General features: G+C 36.1%; 1 protein-coding gene across 1 annotated transcript; it reads right to left on the bottom strand.

Annotated features, from left to right (window-relative positions):
- Positions 1 to 1,296: 1,296 nt before the first annotated feature.
- ptpn9a (protein tyrosine phosphatase non-receptor type 9a) lies at positions 1,297 to 17,933 on the bottom strand. Its single transcript, XM_056239276.1, has 13 exons — positions 17,389 to 17,933; positions 11,299 to 11,442; positions 10,510 to 10,599; positions 8,923 to 9,047; positions 8,344 to 8,449; positions 8,073 to 8,183; positions 6,876 to 7,192; positions 5,907 to 5,994; positions 5,264 to 5,333; positions 5,096 to 5,174; positions 3,736 to 3,886; positions 2,412 to 2,619; positions 1,297 to 1,724 (listed from the first exon to the last, which is right to left on the bottom strand). Exons 1-13 carry the CDS (start codon positions 17,419 to 17,421, stop codon positions 1,534 to 1,536), a joined length of 1,713 nt encoding a protein of 570 aa, XP_056095251.1. The 5' UTR covers positions 17,422 to 17,933; the 3' UTR covers positions 1,297 to 1,533.
- Between the last annotated feature and the right edge of the window lie 1,719 nt (positions 17,934 to 19,652).

Raw genomic sequence — 19,652 nt, 5'->3', positions numbered from 1 at the left:
TCTAAATGCACTTTACAGGAGCTTTTAGATATTTTAAACAGGTTATTAGTACAATATTAACAGACAGAATTATTACAAAGAGTAAATGACTCGATGTAGCCATCTCACATTTACACCACACTAATTAAAGACTATATCAATTGAGTAATTGTTGCATTATAGAGGTTTACCGATCCACCCAGTTGATGTGAGAAGACTTTCCTCATCCTGGCCCTCTAAACCATCATCTATAGTTTCCCGCTCTTCAGATGCTACTGCAAAAAAATGTCCTACAAACTACAGAGACATTTTCGAAACTTGACGCACAAAATACAGACAGGCAAAATATTGTCTATACATTTAGACAATAAATCTGCATTCAAATCCAGCGAATACATAAAAATTACACAGTGTGCAATGACTGTATCTCATAGGTCGAACAGGAGTATAAAACGCAAAAATTTGAGTAGAACTAAATGAATAGTTGAATAATTCAATGATTAGTTTATTAAAAAAACCGAATTCTGTTATTACAGTATTTATTCACTGTCATGTCATTTCAAACCGGTATGACTTACTTTCTTCAACCATCATGGTACACAAAAGCAGGAGCATATTTACACTGTTCTTTTCCATATAACGACTCAATTAATGGAGACGGACGTTGTCAAGCTGTGAAAATAGCAATAAAAGAGCCAACAATTTAGTCCATATGACTACTTTCATTGTATCCACCATCATTCACTTTCATTAAAGAGATAGTTCACCCTAAAATGAAAATTAAGGCATAATTTACTCACCCTGGTGTTGTTGTAATGCCGTATGCTTTTCATTCTTTTTTGGACCACAAAAGGAGAATTGCCATTATATGAATGAGAAAATTCTCCTTTTGTGGTCCAAAAAAGAAAAAAGGGCATATGACATTAGAATAACACCAAGGTGAGTAAATGATGCCTTAATTTTCATTTTAGGGAGAACCATCTCTTGAAGAGCACCTGGCACATTCTGCTGAAGTTGTACTTTTGTGTTCCATGAAAAAAGCATGTAAAATGGATTTGAAACAACATGAGGGAGAGTAAATAAAGACATAATTTAAATTTGTGGGTGAAATATCCCTTCAAGACAGTCTGTTGGTCTGAGAAAGAAGGGCATATGACACTTACAGTGTGACAAAACGACACCAAATACCAGAAATTGTACACTCCAATGTTTGTTTCCATATTTGAGCACGGTCGATTTGAAGCTTCATGTGAAATTCACAGAGTAAACTGCACAAAATGCAGCACATCATTATATAAGACTACACTACAGCTGAACATTTAGACGCCCCCTTCAAACAGTCATTTATGGTTACAATTTATGCTGCCATTTTTTGAATAGTGACAGATTAATCAAAAACCCAGTGATTTTGATTGGGAATTATTCTGTCTGAGTCGCTGATCAACCAAAAACGAGCCCTGTCTTATGATTGGATGAGAGCAGGCCTTGCCTCTTACTGATTGGCTAAGATTAGGCCTTTTCGGTCTCTGATTGGCTACGAGTGGGCCCTGCTGCTCACTGATTGGCTGAAAGCAGGCCCTGTCTCTGGGCATTCTCTAGGATCGCGGTGTGGCAGAAATAGTACTGCTCGGGTGTTTGGATGCTGAAGGCACGCTGAGATCTCATTCGTCGGACCGTCTGGCAAATGTTAAGGGTCCCGACATCCTGCAGCTGGGACAGACAGATATCCAGCGCACAAAATGTACCTGTGGGGAGAAGAGGTCAGTCTGAAAATCCATTAAAGAAGATAGTTCACTCAAAAACTTTAATTCTGTCATTATTTACTAAACCGGGATGACTGACTTTCTTCTGTGGAACATGGAACATACCAAACAGATTCTCATTGACTTCTTTTGGGAAATGGAAAACAAAATTGTTTGGTTTCAAACATTCTTCAAAATATCTTATTTTATGTTCCACAGAAGAAAGTCAGTCATACAGGTTTATTAGTAAATGGCAGAATTTTCATTTTTAGGTGGACTGTGGTTGCGTCCCAATTAAATCGCATACTTTCTTGAGTAGGTACTTATTTTGAATAATTACTTCACGACCACTAAAAAAAATTATGTTCTATATAGTATGAATGTAATCTGGACGTACTACATTTGCCATGCTGTCATTATCATGTGATCTACCAGCGCCAGTTGATTCACTTCACTGCCAATAACAAAATCCTCTCCCATGGCCTCATGGGATAGTAAAGTGTTCATCATATGCGCACTTCAGAATCATCCGGGTACTTTTTTTGGTTCATTTATTTATTTATTTTTACATCCTACATACTTCTATTGCCTGCTATACAGTAGGGAAGTATGCGATTTGAGATGCCGCCCATCCCTTTCAGTGCCGCATTAATTTGTAGATATGTTTTTGTAATGCGTTTAATTACTGACCGGTCCTGCCGATGCCAGCGCTGCAGTGGACCACCATCGGCGGGCCGAGCGGATGACCTCTCCACTGTGAGCCGAAAGCCTGGACCGCCCACTGCTGCTGGTACTTCACGGCACCCAGGAAACCAATCAGAGACAGTGCGGAGGACGGGACCCCGTAATCAGGCCAGCTGAGGAACTGAAAATGAGTCACCTGTCTCTGTTCAAACGTCTGGGAAAAACAACAATAAAATACGTTTAGAAACTGTTCCACTTTACTTTTCTTCAAAGTCAGATAAATTGAACATTTATTATATGATTTTGCTGGCGATCAACAGTACAGCGGAGCATTGTGAATATTGCCTTTTAACACAATTGTTTTGGTCATTAAGATTCTTAAAGACTATTTATTTATTAGTATATATTCAGACTACCGTTCAAAAGTTTAGGGTCAGTAAGAGTTTTCTTTTTTTTTAAAGGAATCAATACTTTTACTTAGCAAAAAATGGATTAAATTGATCAAAAGTGGCAGTAAAGACATTTATAATGTTACAAAAGCTTTCTATTTCAGTTAAATGCTGTTCTTTTGAACTTTCTATTCATCAAATAATCCTGAATTTCTTTTTATTAGATTCCACAAAAATATGAAGCAGCACGACTGTTTCCAACATTGATAATAATCAGAAATGTTTCTTGAGCAGCAAATCATCATATTAGAATGATTAATGATCCTGAAAATTCAGCTTTGATCAGAGAAATAAAATAAATTAAAATATAAACCAGTTATTTTGAATTATAATATTTCACATTTTAAAAGTATTTAAAGAATATATAAACTTTGTATATAATACATTATAATTTAATTTATCTGTATTATTTTTATTTTACATTCTTAATTATTTTAATTTATTTTAATGAGTATATTGCAATTTGTTATTATGCATTGCTATAATGGTGCATATAAATATTTAAATATGTTTTTCTTGTTTTCATTTAATGAAAAACAGTGTGGAAAACATGACTTGAAATTATATAACTAGATTTTTACCATGTTTTAATTCTTAATTTTAATTTAATCTAATTTGCAACAATAGGTATTTGTCCGAAATGATGCTTAAAAGTTATTTTGCACCATTTCAGAGCAAATACATAAAGACATAGGTAAAATACCAACAAAATGCCGACAAATTTCAAAATATCATTTTTTGGTAGTATTGCCCAGCCCTACTATAGACTACATTATGAAAGGTGGTTTGTGAAACTGGCTGACTGGTTACTGACTGGATGTTCATTGGTCAAATAACAATGAACAAGCAAACATTAAAATTTGATGGTGTATGTGTGTTACCTCTGTGTTGTGCAGCTCAAGTGTGGTTTGGTTGTAATGCGCATGGTTGTCCACTCTGTGATTGACCACAGCGATGTGCCCGTACACCTCCTGACCGCCCTCCTCCTGGGGCCAGTACTGTCCACACTTCCTCCGGCCGCCCTCATCCGTCCTGCAAACACACATTCACACACACATCTCTAAGCAGCATTTATTTTTAATCCGCTGTGACAAAGTCCATATGGCACAGGTCTAATCTGATCTCAGGACAGATCAGTTCTACAGAATCACTTTTGAAAGCATCAAAAAACAAAAGTTACAAGAGTCGTCTGAAATCTGATTGGCTGACTTCTACATATTTCTAGAAGTCAGGGTTCATTTTATCAGCCCACCAGGCAACAAAGTTGTATTTATGTTCCCAGACTGCTACAATGGAGGACAAATTAGTCATTGGATTTTCCAACGTTTGTGGCACTGAATCTCTGAAGATATTTTAGTAGCAAGAAGTTGTGCGATCAATTGTACTTTACATTTTGCTCTACAGTTAAATCTGATTTATGTGATAACATCGCATAAGACATTGGACACTTTATATATGTTGGTCAGAAAACCTCTTCCTGTCTGAGTGGGTGCTTTTGGCCTAGACTTTCTGGTGATAATAAACCAGAATACACATCATTTCCTGCATATTGGTAAACTAGACTCTCTGGCTGCATCTGAAAACGCATACTTTCTTACTACATAGTAGGCAAAAAACAGCAGGGATGCACAATATATCAGCCACAATATTCATTTTTAATGTTATCCTTATCGGCCTGATAAGAAAAATTGGCCAGTATATTAAAGCTGATAAATAATGGCTTTTTTCCTTTAACTGAGACACTTTAAATGCGGTTTTGAATTGCTTGAAATATAATTGGAATCACTTTGAAAAGGAAAATACATTTAAGTGCAACATGCAAGTCTTTCATATAGGCTTAATAAAATTATAATTTGTATGCTTGGGACATGGTGAGACTATTGTTTTTGTAATAAGGCTCTCAAAAATTATATAAAAAGTTGTATTTAGATTTACCGGCCAATATATTGGTTATCGGCTTTTCAAATCTAAAGAATTATCAGTTATTGGTATCGGCCAAAATGTTCATATCGATGCATCCCTAAAAGACAGTCTGTGACAAAAGAAGTGTGTCCAAATTCATTGTACTAAAAAAACAGTAGGCAAAAAGTCCTCAGATGATATGATGGACACTTTACCATCCCATGAGTTCATACTTTTCAACCACTAAAAAATAACTTTCTGTATAGTAAGTACTTATTGAAAATAAGTAACTAATCAAGAGAGTACATGATTCGGGACACAGCCTCAGTGGCGTATTACCTTGTTGTCATGACAATGACAAGCACACTTTGCTCCCAAACCATTCTCCAGAAATCTCCATAGGTTTTCTCCAGTGGGCCTGTTAAGAAACAACAGATGCATTGGTTCCAGTGTAGGCTAAAAATTGTTACACTAAATCTAATTTATAAATTGTGTGATTGTTTTTACCCTGAGTCCCAATATATGCATTTTTCTGTTTGTATCCATCCATGAAGCTGGCATTTATGTAGTCTGATCTCTGTGGAAATAAAATAAAAGATCAATTTCCAATCAGAATATGCAGCACCACCATTCAAAATGGGGTCAGTAAGTGTTTAAAAAAAAAAAGAAATTAATACTTTTATTCAGCAAAGAGACATTAAATTGATCAAAGACATTTATGGTGTTACAAAAGATATGTATTTCAAATAAATGTTTAAGTTTCTATTCATCAAAGAATATTGAAAAAAAAATATTAAGCAACACAGCTGTGTTCAACATTGATGATAATAATCAGAAATGTTTCTTGAGCATCAAATCATCATATTATAATGATTTCAGAAGGATCACGTGACACTGAAGACTGGAGTAATGATGCTGAAAATTTAGCTTTGACCACAGGAATAAATTACGTTTTAACAATATATTCAAATAGAAAATATTTTAAATTGTAATAATATTTCACAACTGTTTTTACTGTATTGTTGATCAAATAAATGCAGCCTTGATGAGCAGAAGAGAATTTCTCTAAAACCTAAAAAAAAAACGTTTGAACGTTAGTGCAGATCAGTTTTAGGAGGGTCTAAACTGAATGACATCAGACAGCACAAACCTCGTTTCTCCTCGCTTTGAGTCGCACACGAGTCTGATCGAGACACAGCACGTCGCCATAGCGGTTCCGCTCCTGGTTGTGAGGAGCCCTGCAAAAGACCAACGACAATGTGAAATCAAATTATTAGTGCATGTTATTCTGAGAAAGTTTTCAAGCTTTCTTTTCTGCTGATATAATTATATAGTCTTGATTTTGGCCTCGACTGCACAATCCCAGTGAATAAAATCAAGTCCCGCCCAGGGTTAGTATCGTTCACTAAAAGTATTAAAAACATTTTGGTTAATTGAAATAAAGCAGAAACAAAATAAAATATAAACGTTAGATGAAAAATTGAAAGATTAGAAATGTTGCCTTGGCAAATAGCTGAAATAAGAAGAACAAAAAGAACAGAAACTAAGAAAGTTAATAAGAAAGTTAAAGTCTTATTTTGCCAAGTAAGATGTAAAAATATGTTTCCTGAACATTCCTGTCCAAAAACGTTGGCCGCATCTGAAATCACATACTTCCCTACTATATAATAGGTGAAAAACAGCAGGCCTTTCAGTAGGCAATTCACAGTTTCCAAAGAGACGCCAAAAAGTACCCGGGTGATGAACACTTTACTATCCCATGAGGCCACGGTAGAGGATTTGTGAATGACAGTGAAGCGACGCAACTGACGCTGTGACAACATGGCGAATGTAGTTCGTCCAGATTACATTCATACTATATAGAACGTTCTTTTTTTAGCAGTAATGAAGTAATTAATTATTCAAAATAAGTACCTACTCGAGAGACTATGTGATTTCGGATGCAGCTATAGTCCTAACCTGCCCCTACCCATAACTTATCCCTAAAATCAGAGGGAAATGATAGGTGAATAACACTGATGTAGAAGCACATAACCCTTGCTGTAAGCTTAAACTTGACATTAACTCTAAAAACCAATCCCTCAAATCAGATTCTCACACGTTCACCATCCACACTCACAGCGCACAGGTGAATGTTCCAGACGGCTGCTCTCGGCGAAGCTCCTCATACTCCAGGTAGATCCCGCTGCGCTGGGCCCGGTTCAGGTTCGCCATGAGCTCAGCCAGACTCATGGCCTCAGCTCCAGGCGTGTGTATGGACGCGTTCTCCAGCGGGATCCCCACCAGCTCATCAACAGGATCCACACGTCCGTTCTGCTCGGACAGCAGCTGCATGTTCCAGCTGTGCACGTCCAGTGGCAGACAGCCGCCCAGGTGCTCAGGCAAACAGTCTCTGGGCAGATGCTGTCGCAGGTCGGCCATCTTCACCATCTGAACCTGAGAACAGGTGAAGATTGCTTCACGTTTAGAAAAACTGAAACATACAAATAATTGCTCAAGGAGCCCACAGAGTGGCACTACTGCGAGAAAAGTGGGGCAAACTCATTAAGTTGGTTAATCAGTCTAACCAGGTCTAACCAGTATCCGACAGGCCAACCTCCGCTGGTTTTGATTTAAACCAGCTATTGCCATGTAAAACTTAACACATTATATTGCAATCCTTAATATTATTTAAAATTATATGTAATATTTATCATTTAATATTATATTTACTTTCCATTTGGGGTCTATAGAAGCTTGTTTCTGCAGGGAATAAAAAATAAAGGTAATTGTGGACTTTTTCTCTCGCAATTGCGAGTTTACATCTCACAATTCTGAGAAAAATGTCAGATTTGCAGGATATAAACTTGCAAACGTGAGAAAAAAGTCAGAATTGTGAGCTGACTTTTTTTTCCTCAGAATTGCGCAACTCTGACTTTATAACTCGCAATTGCGAGGTGGATATCACAATTCTGAGGGAAAAAGTCTGAATTGCAAGTTTTAAACTCGCAAATGCAAGAAAAAATTTCAGAATTGTGAGTTTACTTCTCAAAATCGACATTCAGATTTTTTTCCCTCAGAATTGTGAGAAATAAATTCAGAATTGCGAGTTATAAAGTCCTGACTTTATATTCTGCATATCTGACCTATTTTCTCAGAATTGTTTGATATAAACTTGCAATTCTGAGAAAAAAGTCAGAATTGTGACATAAAAAGTCGATTACCTTTATGTTTTTATTCCTTGGTGGAAACAAGCTTCCATAGGGGTCACAGAGATATAAAGCACAGCAAGATAAACTGTTAGTAAATATGTGTGTGTGTGTGTGTGTGTACTAACCCGTTCTCTGAGCTTCTCCTTCAGTAAGAGACTCAGTAAATTATACGGGACCCTGAACCACACAGGAGCGCCGACGATGAGCACTTTCTTCAGCCGTGCTGGGAACGCACCCTGAAAACAATAGCGGAATAACAATTCTTTTCTGATTTATTCTGACATCTAAACCCCCCAAAAACCCACACACTCCAATGACTGTACTCATAGTTTTGAACATGAATCAAAAGGCATCAGAAACAGGAAATCCACAGATAGACACAACACAGAAACTCACCTTAAGCAAATTGAGGATCTTTTTGCTCAGGTCCAGTTCAAAGTTAGTGTAGTTTGATCCAGCCATGTCATAAATGAAAACCAGTCCATTTCTCTGAGTCTCAAAACTACAGGAAAGAAAGAGAGAATTATAACTTAAAATATGCGGTTTCATTAAATGTCATCTCAAAAATTAATAAAGTGTATATCCAACTACCTACACTAGCATTCAAAAGTTTGTGATCGGTAAGATTTTTTTAAATGTTTTTAAATAAGGAAACTCTTGTGTTCAACAAGGATGATTTTATTTGAACAGAAACAGTAAAATTGTGAAATATTATTACAATTTAAAATAACCGTTTTCTATTTTAATATATATTTAAAATGTAATTTATTTCTGTGATGCAAAGCTGAATATGATACTTAAGAAATCATTTTAGAAATCATTTAATATGCTGATTTACAGCTCAAGAAACATTTATTATTATTATCAGTGTTGAAAACAGTTGTGCTGCTTCATATTTTTGTGGAAACCGTGAACATTTTGGGTCAACTGAACATCCTTCAGTTGTCTAATACGGTAGTCTTTCACACTCTCTACCTCTCCACAGCTCGGTCCAGTAGGTAGAACAGCGCCTGAAGAACCACATGGTTTCCTGTTTTACTGGGATGGTGCAGTTTAGCCGTGTAGAGGGCGATGGATGCCCCAGTTGGGTCCCGGACACCCTGATACCAGAATACAATAAAAAAACATCTTAAAATTTCATCATGTTTTCCTGTTTATATGTTCAGAGTCAACTCATCTTGAACATACAATTTACTCTGTAACAAAATTGTTGTCACACAACCTCACTTCATTGCATGTTTTATATATTAATTTAGAATTCAGAAATAAATACTATAGATTAAAAGTGCAAATTCTGAATAAAAAAAATTATATTGGTAAAATATATATATATTTTTTTATATATAATAAAAAAATATATATATGAATAATATAAATAATATAATGAAAGAATAAATAAACAAATAGCTGTATGCTCTTTCAAATAAATATTGTGGTTTTAAATGTTTAGTCGAACTTGAATTAAAATAAAATATATAATAATGATAAAATAATACTAAATATATAAATTAAAACAAATAAATATATAAATAAATACAAACAAAGTAGTATGCTGCTCTGTCAAATAAATATGGTAGTTTTAAATGTTTTATTTAACTGTGCAAATTCCGAATAAAAAAAGAAGATAAAATAATATGTAAAAATGTAAAATATATAAAAAATGTAAAATAAAATACAAAATAAATCAAACAAGCAAACATATGGTAGTGTGCTCTTTCAAATAAAATCAACTTTGTGCAAATTCTGAATTCAAAAATATAATAACTATAAAATAAATGATACTTAAATGCGAAAAATTAAATAATTAAATAAAATGGGGTCAAGACATTGTCCAGTATTGTCCCACTGAACAAAATAAGTGCATGGGACCGCAGGGCCGAGAAACGCAGTCCTGCCAGTTTCCTTTTCCAAACATACTTTAGTTTAACGGAGGAGTAGTTTTAAATGTGTACACATGGGGGCAGAATAGCGTGCGTCTCCCTGAGCTGTGAACAATGACTCACTCCGACCTTTCTGATCATTATATTCATCTCTTCCATTCAATAAGACACTAAATCTGGTTTATTCGCTTTCAGCCAACCCATTTCCGAATGTGCCAGCACACAGCTTTACCATTTATTAAATATTTATGTCAATAACATATTTTCAATGATCCGATGACTCATGAGAAATCCGGTACTTGTGTGCGTCTCTCTGGGTTATAAATACAAATGTCGGGATGTGAGGAGATGAGACATGAGAATGAGGAGGATCAATTAAGGTATCGGATGAACCAAAGGATCGCAGCGTCCAATCAGGTGTCGGGACTCATCTGACCAATAGCAAAGCAGCAAAAATAGTTAATGAACAAATTTCCAGTGATTCCATGCTGACCTGGTTATAATAACCGGGCTTAAAGCTGAAGTGAAACCGCATCGCATCAGTGACTTGTCAGCTGTAATCATTGGAGTGGAAATGAAACTTGGCACAGTATTTTTTCATTTGTGAACCAGTAACCTCATTTCCGAGATTGAAAAGAGCATAAACAGCCCTTTTGAGGAAACGGCCCTGATGTGATCTTACCAGCACGGTGAACTTCCCGCTCAACAGCTCAGAGCGCAGCGGCTCCTCGTGCGGCTGCAGTTTGACGATACCCTCCCTCAGCCGTGTCTCCTGTCAGAGAAACACAGAGAGATATTTAACCTACACGTTTATTTTGTGATCATGACCAACTCAATATACATTACCCTTTATTAATTACTTGTCTACTTAATATTACTTTACATTTATATTGATCTGCACTATGATTCTTTTATTTAAATTTATTTAATTTTTATTTTTGGGTTCCCACAATTGACTAATGAATTTCCATAAATTTTACAGTCATTTGAAATAAATTTGCTTATTAATAAATAGTTTAATTTTATAGTGTGTATATAGTTCAGTCATAAAACTATAGTCTAGATGGCGCAGGCTGATGGTCCTTTACATGCAATCTGCAAGCAATCACATCATTACCGCATGGCGCAAGCTGATTGGCCTCTGCTGATCCTGCCAATAAGCCAATGAGATTGCTGCTCAACATTTAAATAATCTGTTTTAGTGTTTGCTGTAAGCTAGTCAGTTCCTATGAAATCCTCTCCACCAGCTATAGGATTTATGTATGTCTATTTATGCAGCAGCGACATATCTTACATGCCCACAGCAGCGAGTCTGTGTATTTAATAACAGTATCTGCAGCAGGAGCGTAGCAGATCGAGTCCACCAAGACCAAATACATAACATTGCCATCTTCAGTAAAATGCTAAAACTATTCCGAGAGTTGGCATAATTTGAAAATATATTATCGTGATCATATTAACATTCACTCACCCTGTAGCTGTGGAAAAGCTCGATCGCTCGGAGGACATCAAACTTGCGGGCCATTAGAAACTTCACAGCTACGTCCCAGGACAATGGTGAGACACCATGTTGGGATGTCCATTTGTTGATCTCTTCCAAAAACTGCTTAGTGGCCTGAGAAAGAAAGAGAACGTCTCATTTTAGACCTTATCAAATTTAAATCTACTATGGTACAGTTGGTCAGTTGTTATTTCCCACAATGCCCCACATGTGCACGTCAGGGACCTTTTGAGTTGGATTACGTCTGAGATTTACAGACAAAACACTATGTTCTCAGTCAGTTCCTGACAACTATAAACACTCACATACAAACAAGACCATAAGCAGAGAGTGAGGCAGGAGACGTGGAAAAAAACAGAAGGATGTTTGGAAGTGGAAAGCACAGATGATCCAGATGGGAGGACCAAAAGGCTTTGCATCAGGCATCATCTGATATCAAACACTGCATCAAGACTCCTCTGCAGAAGAAAATTACCTTACAGCAACTTCAGATTCTCAATGCATTGTGGGAGATTAGATCTACACTTGACCACTGTATCTCACAGGAGATACATCACATGGGCTCTAGTGTCTTCACTCCAATTGGTTAAGTTTTTTTTTTTTTTTTTGCATAACTGAACAATCCAATCGGGTGAATAATTAAACTTTAGGCTCAAATTAACAGGATATTTTCCCAACATACTGGACTGACTGGAGTGCCTTCACCTATACAGATGTCTGAAACTATCATTCAGAGAAATCTGTGCAAATACTGTTCATTTGACCTGAAAGCCACATATAATACAAGAAAATAAGCTCTGTGTCTCTCCAGAGGATCCAGTCCACCCACTTGCACAACACTGTATCCTTAAAAGGACAGATAAGCAGACAGCCCTGAATCTAGCAGAATTCACCCGGAGACAAACTGTGCATTTTCACAGGCCGCAGTTCAATCCAGAAAGTTTTAGCTCATGCTCCATAAATGAACTCTGAACATCACACATATTAAAGGGGACTGGGGACTCAGCCAAGCATCACAAATGGCTGCAAAAAGTCACTGATGCTTGATAGGGGTGTGTAAATTTTGAACAGGATAATTGGTGTATATTTTTGGCATACGTTATTTTGGCGTGTGGAATATATGTGAATATAAATATAAAACATAAAACAAATATTACATATATATATATATATATATATTATATATAGTACATCCCTGAAAAAACAGCAATACTACTACAACAAATCTAACAAACTAAACTAATATAATGCATTGTATATATATATAAAACATTTTGTAAACATATTGTGTATGTTTTATATAATTATATATATATATATATATATATATATATATATATATATATATAATTATATATAATATAATATAATAATATAAAAATAAAATACAAATATTTTGTTATCTAGTATTGCCCTGTAGTACACATATATATTATGAATAATTTTAATGTTATTGTATTTATTTTTAAACATTTTAAAAATCAAATGCTTTGTATTCGTCTTCTCAGGGTACAAGGTATAAAAAAGTTTTAATTTAAAATAATCTTACAAAAGGATGTTAAAAAACAAAAAAATTCTAATACATCCCATAAATACTATAAAATATGTTTTATACTATGATAATTATCATCATTACTATTATTATTATTACGTATTTTATACTTTTTAAAGGCAGTATTAGAATGTTTTTAATATACGTTTAAGATTTTTCTCAAGTGAAACTTTTTACAGATTCTGTAAGTGTTAGTTTCAGGCCTAACACATGTCAGCATCATCACTCCTCTCTATTTTGGCATTAAAGAGCTCTGAGCAGGAAGACAAACACGTCATGAACTGAACCCAGGTCTTTCTCTCTGCTTCTCCCAGAGTTTCTCCCGTGGAAATGCTTTTAGCAGCTCATGTCCCCCAGGGGCCCCGCAGCCAGTCCGACATCTAATTACTCTCTCACATTCGTCCAGCAGCCCCGATAAGCCCCTGCGCTGTCTCCGAGAGGGGCCCGAGACGAGACCCCAGAGTGTCATTCACTCACTCAGCCGTGATTCCTTAGCATTTGCACAGGCAGAGACGGGCGATAAGACACTGACTGCTGACCGCCGGACGGACGGATGAATGAATGGACGGATGAACGGACGACTGGGGGCTTATTTAAATGAGATTCCCCAGCAGGACGGAGGAGACAGAGGGGCCTTGTTAAAGAAATCAACCCACACACACTTTCCCCATTTATTAAAACAGGTTACTGAGGCTTTAGACAAGACATTTTAGTGCAAACAAAACTATGCAAAGGTTTGCAAAACATTTGTGCTCATTTCACGACTTAAAACAACACACATTGCTGCTGAAAGTGACCTATAAATAACAAGCAGACTTATATAAGGATAATTTCCTGTTTTAGTCTGTGTATAGTACAAAACTGCTCTCCCACCAAACTGCTTCACACACACACACACACACACACACTATTTCGATTCAAGTATTTTTTTTAAATATATTTTAGCAAAAAAAAAGCAACGACACCAACACTTGAATGCTAAAAAAAGAAAGAGCTAAATAAAAAAGTAAATACATGAAAACTGCAAATAAAGACTAATAAAATAAAATAAAAAGTAAATAAATAAAAATTCTAGCTTTTAAAGAGCTAAAGTTAGCAATTTTCAGTGAGGAATTGAGCATTAGCTTACAGGTTTTATCTTTTAAAAATCTGACGTTAATCAATTTCTGTTATGTTATTAAACAGTAACATATTTTTAAAGTGAGAAAAATCATCTAATGCTCCTAAGGCATCACAGGATTCATCAAATTCCTTGCTAATAATACTTAGTAAGTTTTTGTGGCCATTTTCTCATTCAAATTGTCTCACTTCCTGGAAGGATGACATCATTAAGGAACTGGCTTTTGTTAGTGAAAGGGATATTATAAGTGTTATCGAGGACACAGTAAAGACCTATAAAATGATTACGAATTTAAATAATATTCCTAAGAAAACTTGTTTAGTTCCCAAAAAATTGGGAAAAACGGCCTGTTTTTATATGTTAGAAGTCAGTTTGGCACACACTGATGAACTAGAATTACAACTTTACTTAACCCTCTGATGGTCTTCAAAAAAAAGTCACACTCGTGGTCTTCGGGGTCTATTGGACCCCAGACAACAACATTTAATTTTGTAACCGAACAATATATTTTTTTTTTAACAAATATAATTTTACTCTGTTTATTAATGTTTTTACTCAACATTTTTGCAGTTTTTGGAGAATTTGTGATTTTTTTTTAATTTCTATAAATAAATAAATAAATATTTAATTAAATAGGATTTTTACAAAAAAACAGCATTTTATGTTAAATAAACTTTACAAAAGACCCAGATTTCTAACTTTCATTCCTGGGGATACCATGGATAATTTTACAAGGTTTAATGTAAGATTTTTGCCCATTTTTTGGAAAATACAGGTTAAAATTTGTAATAAATCACTTTAACCACTAGATGGCTATAGAGCTCCATTATATGCTATTTGCTATTTGAATTACTGAAAGATATAGTTTCTAAAGTTGGATTCAGTTGGATTCATATCTAAATATTATAAAATCACAATTATAACAAAAATAATATATTTTTGGTCAAAATTTAGCATTTTTTGTTCTGAAAAAACACTATGCATGGTAAACCGCATGACTTCTGCAGACAGGGTTGGAGCAGGTTTGGCACTTCACTGTTGTTGTTGTTGTTGTGTGTGTGTGTGTACATTTTATTTTTATTTTTATGTGTACAGTGTCACCAATTTATTTTTGTGGTGGTTCTTCATTTTGTATGATTTTATTTGACAAATTATAAGACTTTTTATAGCCTTACAAATGTATTCCTGTGTGTGTGTGTTTGTGTGTCTGTGTGCGTGTGTGTGTGTGTGTGTATGTGTGTGTGCGCACATTTTCAATGCGTCTAAGTGTTACCAATTTATTTTTCTGGTGGTTCTGCATTTTAGATTATTTTATTTTACAAATGATAAGAGAACAGTTTTTATAGTCTGTATGTATTCCTGTATAAATGTATTCCTCTTTATGTGTGTGTTTGTGTGTGTGTGTGCGCCTGTGGTGAGCATGATAATTTTGGATTGTGGATGTTTTTTGCATTGTTGGAAGTGTGCCACTTTATTTCTGTCATTTCTGTCTATGTGTTCTACGTTGTTTCTGATTTTGATGATGTTATTTTGTCTATTTTGATTGCGGGGTCCAATAGACCCCGAAGACCACGAGTGTGACTATTTTTGTCACGCCAACATAAAAACAGATATCATAAATTTTTTTTTTTTTTTTTGTAGATCTAGAAAGTGTTGAGAGCCGTAGAAAGTTTCAAACCATTTGGACAAAGAGAACATTTTTTTTAATTTGAGCAAAAGTCATTTGGGGTCCAATAGACCCCGAAGACCATCAGAGGGTTAAGTCTGTTCGCCCCCTAAATAAGATGTGTGCTTTATTTCCAAATAGTCTGTAGATAGTCATAAAAAACCCTGCTTTTATGATATTTTCATGTTGCATCCTTTTTGAAGCTTGAAAGCTCCGGCCCCCATATAATGCAACAATGAAAATAAGTGACCAGTACATTATTCAAAACATTAAAGGTATTTTTTTTTTGTTCAAAATTAACAGCATTTAAATAATGAGTAAATACATTATCAATCTTTCCTCCAAAACATGTTTTTGTCTTACCCTGATTCACTATGGTAAGCCTTTAATACATAAGTGTTTTTAATTTAGACCAAACACCGAACGGTGGAGAGTCTGCTGGCTAAAAGAGAACAGGACAGAGCTCGTAATAAAACAAGAATCAACATTGCCTTGGCTTTTCGGAGATGTCGTGATGGGGTTTTTATTACTCAACAGGTGAGTAAGGTATGTTATTGAACAGATAAATATGTAGCTCTCTATCAGAGTTCACTGTAAAGCATTATCGATTGTAAAGGGGCATTTCATTATAGTTGTAGCGCTGGCTGTACTGGAATTTATTTTTAAGGAAGTACCGTGTCTATTAATGGGTAAAGCTACAGTAACGTCTTCAGCTAGACAGATTGAGATCCTTTCCATCTAAACTTTAGGGCCTATATCTATAAGGTTAGTAGTGAATCAGTAGGATAAATACGAGTGTCCGTAGTCACGCTGAGCCGAAGCACAACCAAAACATTGTTCTTCCGCAAAATGCATGTAGTCACATAGTGTACCTTTAAATAAAATTATTATTGGAATGACATGGGTGTGGGTAAATTAAGAAATTGTGCATTCGTGGAAGGTAGATGAAACAAAACAACAACGATTCTGAAAGCTTCTTTTTGACCGGCGATCGATTTTTGAGTTGTAAATCTGGGTAACCTAAAATGTTTTTCTTGAAGTTTTGAGACTTCTTTTCATTAGGATGAAAATGCCTGCAAAGTGATGACACTAATGTGTCGTGGAATGTGCGTATGAAAATTAATATAACAATTTAATGGTTGAAGGAAGCTGCATAGACCCAAAGAATTAATGTTAAAGGTTGTTTTTTGTGTGTGTGATTTTTGGGGAACTGTAGTGAATCCAATTAGGGTAAATTTGACCTGCATCATTAAATTTGTACCCAGAATTGAATCCCATTTGACTTTACAGTAACTAACACAACTCTGGTAACTCTATGGTACTTTGGTCTGAATTATGATTACCATGGTAAACCATTAAGGGTGTTTTAGTCGAGGGTAATTTAAACGCCATGCACCCCAAATATGACCATACTGGTGCGTGGACACCCCTCATAAAATTTAAGGTCGCTATATTTTCATGCATAAAGACACCATTATACTGTGATAGTAAATTCGTTTTTTGAAAATATTTTGTTTCTTGTATGTTGTATCATGACGTTTTTATGTATTTAATATGTTTTCATTTTTTTTCACGGACCCCCTAACACTCCCCTGCGGCCCCCGAGGGTCCCCGGACCCCAGTTTGAAACCCCCCCTGGACAGTGTCTCCGGGTTGCTTAGCAACAGAACCGCTGGAACAGAGAATCAGCGTTAACTGGATCGTGATGGGATTTCATCATACCTGCTCCTCCTCGGCGCTCAGACGGCTGGCCATCCTCCCCTCTCCTCTTTACCCCGCTGGAGGTTCTTATTAAAGCTCGGACAGCTGTTTAGTTCGGACAGTGGAGATCAGACTGGGCTTTTTTAGGCCCGTTAGCACTGCTCAAGCTAACAACCGCAGCAGCGCGAGACTCGCGCCGTTTACAGCTCGAGAGACAGCGCGCGCGGCCCACCACTTCAGCACGGCACGCGACACAACCAATTCATGATCCGGTCCGTGTTCGGCTGGATCCACATATATAGGCTATATATATTTACACACATACACTAAAGGTGTTGCAGCGGAGCTTCGGTCCGCCCGCCTGTGTGACGAAGGGAGAAATTCATCACGGTACTCCGTCGAAACTCGTCGAAGGCCGGTTAGTTTGTTTGGAGAAACGAATTTATATAAATCGATGAGCTCCGCTGCATCCGGACACTTTAAGACGCAAAAATGCTAGGAGGCGAATGAAGATCAGACGCTCCTGAAAAGCAGCAGCAGTGAAAGATGAAAGATGACACTCCCCCTGCTGGCCACAATGAAGAACTGCAAGCTGGACGACGCTCCTCCTCTCCATTCATAAAAATCTTGGAATGTCCGATTCATTGTAGCGAATCGGTTCGTTTGACCGGCTCCTTCAAAAATGGATTCATTCTTATGCATTCCTCATACATAGGGTATTCCCAGGGGTTCCTGTGTGCGGCATATTACGTGTTATTTTTTGTAGTGAAATAATTAATACAATTATCAGTATGGTGTAGTTTTTAGCTGTATTAAATGTGTCGAATCAATTGCGTTTTTATGATTCAAAGTGTACCGAGTGATTTGTGAACCATTGGTAAATGTTCGGGAATCGGATTCATTCACAGAAACACGCATTTACTTAGTTATGTAAATGAGTGCCTATGCTTCTAATGTTTCCATAACTAACTAACTAACTTACCAAAAGTACAGCTAAATAAAGATCAGAGCAGTGTTTGATGTCAGTATGTTTCCATTCTGTTACAGATGTCATTGTGGGTTACTAAAATGCACAAGGGCATGAAGATCTCACTGTTTAAACCTGACGCAAGACACTGAGCCGATAAAACAACAAAGAGCTTCCTGTGGGCGGGTTTCCATTGGCTAGAATGACTGACAGGACAGCATGATGACATCGTGCTGGAAAAATGTGCACAATAAGGCAAAATAGGATGTGAGAAGCTTCAATTAGAAACTACATCTCAAAAACTAAACCGCATTTTGGCACACATCATGGGGGTTAAGTCCATGTTCTGAGAAGACCTAAACTGCAGATGTATTTTATTGGTCATGACTGATTCAGGAAGTCTGATCTAGGCTGACAGGTGCTGTGAGTTCCTGGAAAGCAGGTACTGACTAATAACCAAACTCTCCGATTACGCTTTGGTTGTTCTGTGGGAAGTGAGCTAGTGGTTTCAACTCGACGAACTTACCTTCACTATAACCGCCGGCAGATTTTTTTGTATGAGGCGCTTGACATACATCCTCAGGTTATTTTGATGAAGCCAGCATTTTATTGCAAGTGTTAAACTAACTTACAGTGATGGCAACAGAAACAAGACATTATTGGGTAGTTAAAAACCCTTTTTATACATAAAACCATATTTAAAGGTGTCATGAAACAGAAGTTGTGATCGTGTTTCATCTCTACTACAATGATATGTTCGACTGAAACGGCTTCTCAAGCAAGAAAAAATGTAGGGCGGGGCTTTATTTTGTCCGTTTGGAATTGATTGGATGGTTGTGGTTTGCTATTGGTTGATCTCATGTGAGTGACAGGTTGCCCCGCCCTTGCACCAGTAAACACGTCATCAGAGAAGAGATGCCGCAGCAAGACGGAGGGGAAGTTATTTTAAATAAAGATTAGGAGGGCACATGAATAATAAAAAAAGAATGATGTATATGGATACATACTTTAAAATAATTAAGGCAATATTCCTTGAATTAAGAATGGTCCGTTTTGATTTCATAATGACCTTAATATATAACATACACTACCTTTCCAAAGTGTGGGGTCAGTAAAATACAATTGTTTTTGAAAGGCTCTCCAAGCTGCATTTTTAAAATCAAAATAAATAAAGCTGTAATATTGTGAAATATTATTACAATTTAAAACGTTTTCTATCTGAATATATTTTAAGATGTAATTTATTTCTGTGATCAAAGCTGAATTTTCAGCATCATTACTCCAGTCTTCAGTGTCACATGATCCTTCAGAAATCACT

Source organism: Rhinichthys klamathensis, unplaced genomic scaffold, assembly GCF_029890125.1.
Source record: "Rhinichthys klamathensis goyatoka isolate OS25496 unplaced genomic scaffold, OSU_Roscu_1.1 h1tg000557l_1, whole genome shotgun sequence".
NCBI classification, from domain to species: Eukaryota; Metazoa; Chordata; class Actinopteri; order Cypriniformes; family Leuciscidae; genus Rhinichthys; species Rhinichthys klamathensis.
This window is presented reverse-complemented; position numbering and strand designations above follow the sequence as displayed.

What these genes read in the sequence shown, in the direction of transcription:
- ptpn9a (XM_056239276.1), bottom strand. Translation starts at nt 17,421, where the DNA reads ATGGCCAGCCGTCTGAGCGCCGAGGAGGAGCAG. An exon ending in GCGGGAAGTTCACCGTGCTG is followed by an intron (nt 9,048 to 10,509) that starts GTAAGATCACAT and finishes TTCTGGTATCAG; the next exon opens with GGTGTCCGGGACCCAACTGG. An exon ending in AGGAGAAGCTCAGAGAACGG is followed by an intron (nt 7,193 to 8,072) that starts GTTAGTACACAC and finishes ACCTGTTCTCAG; the next exon opens with GTTCAGATGGTGAAGATGGC.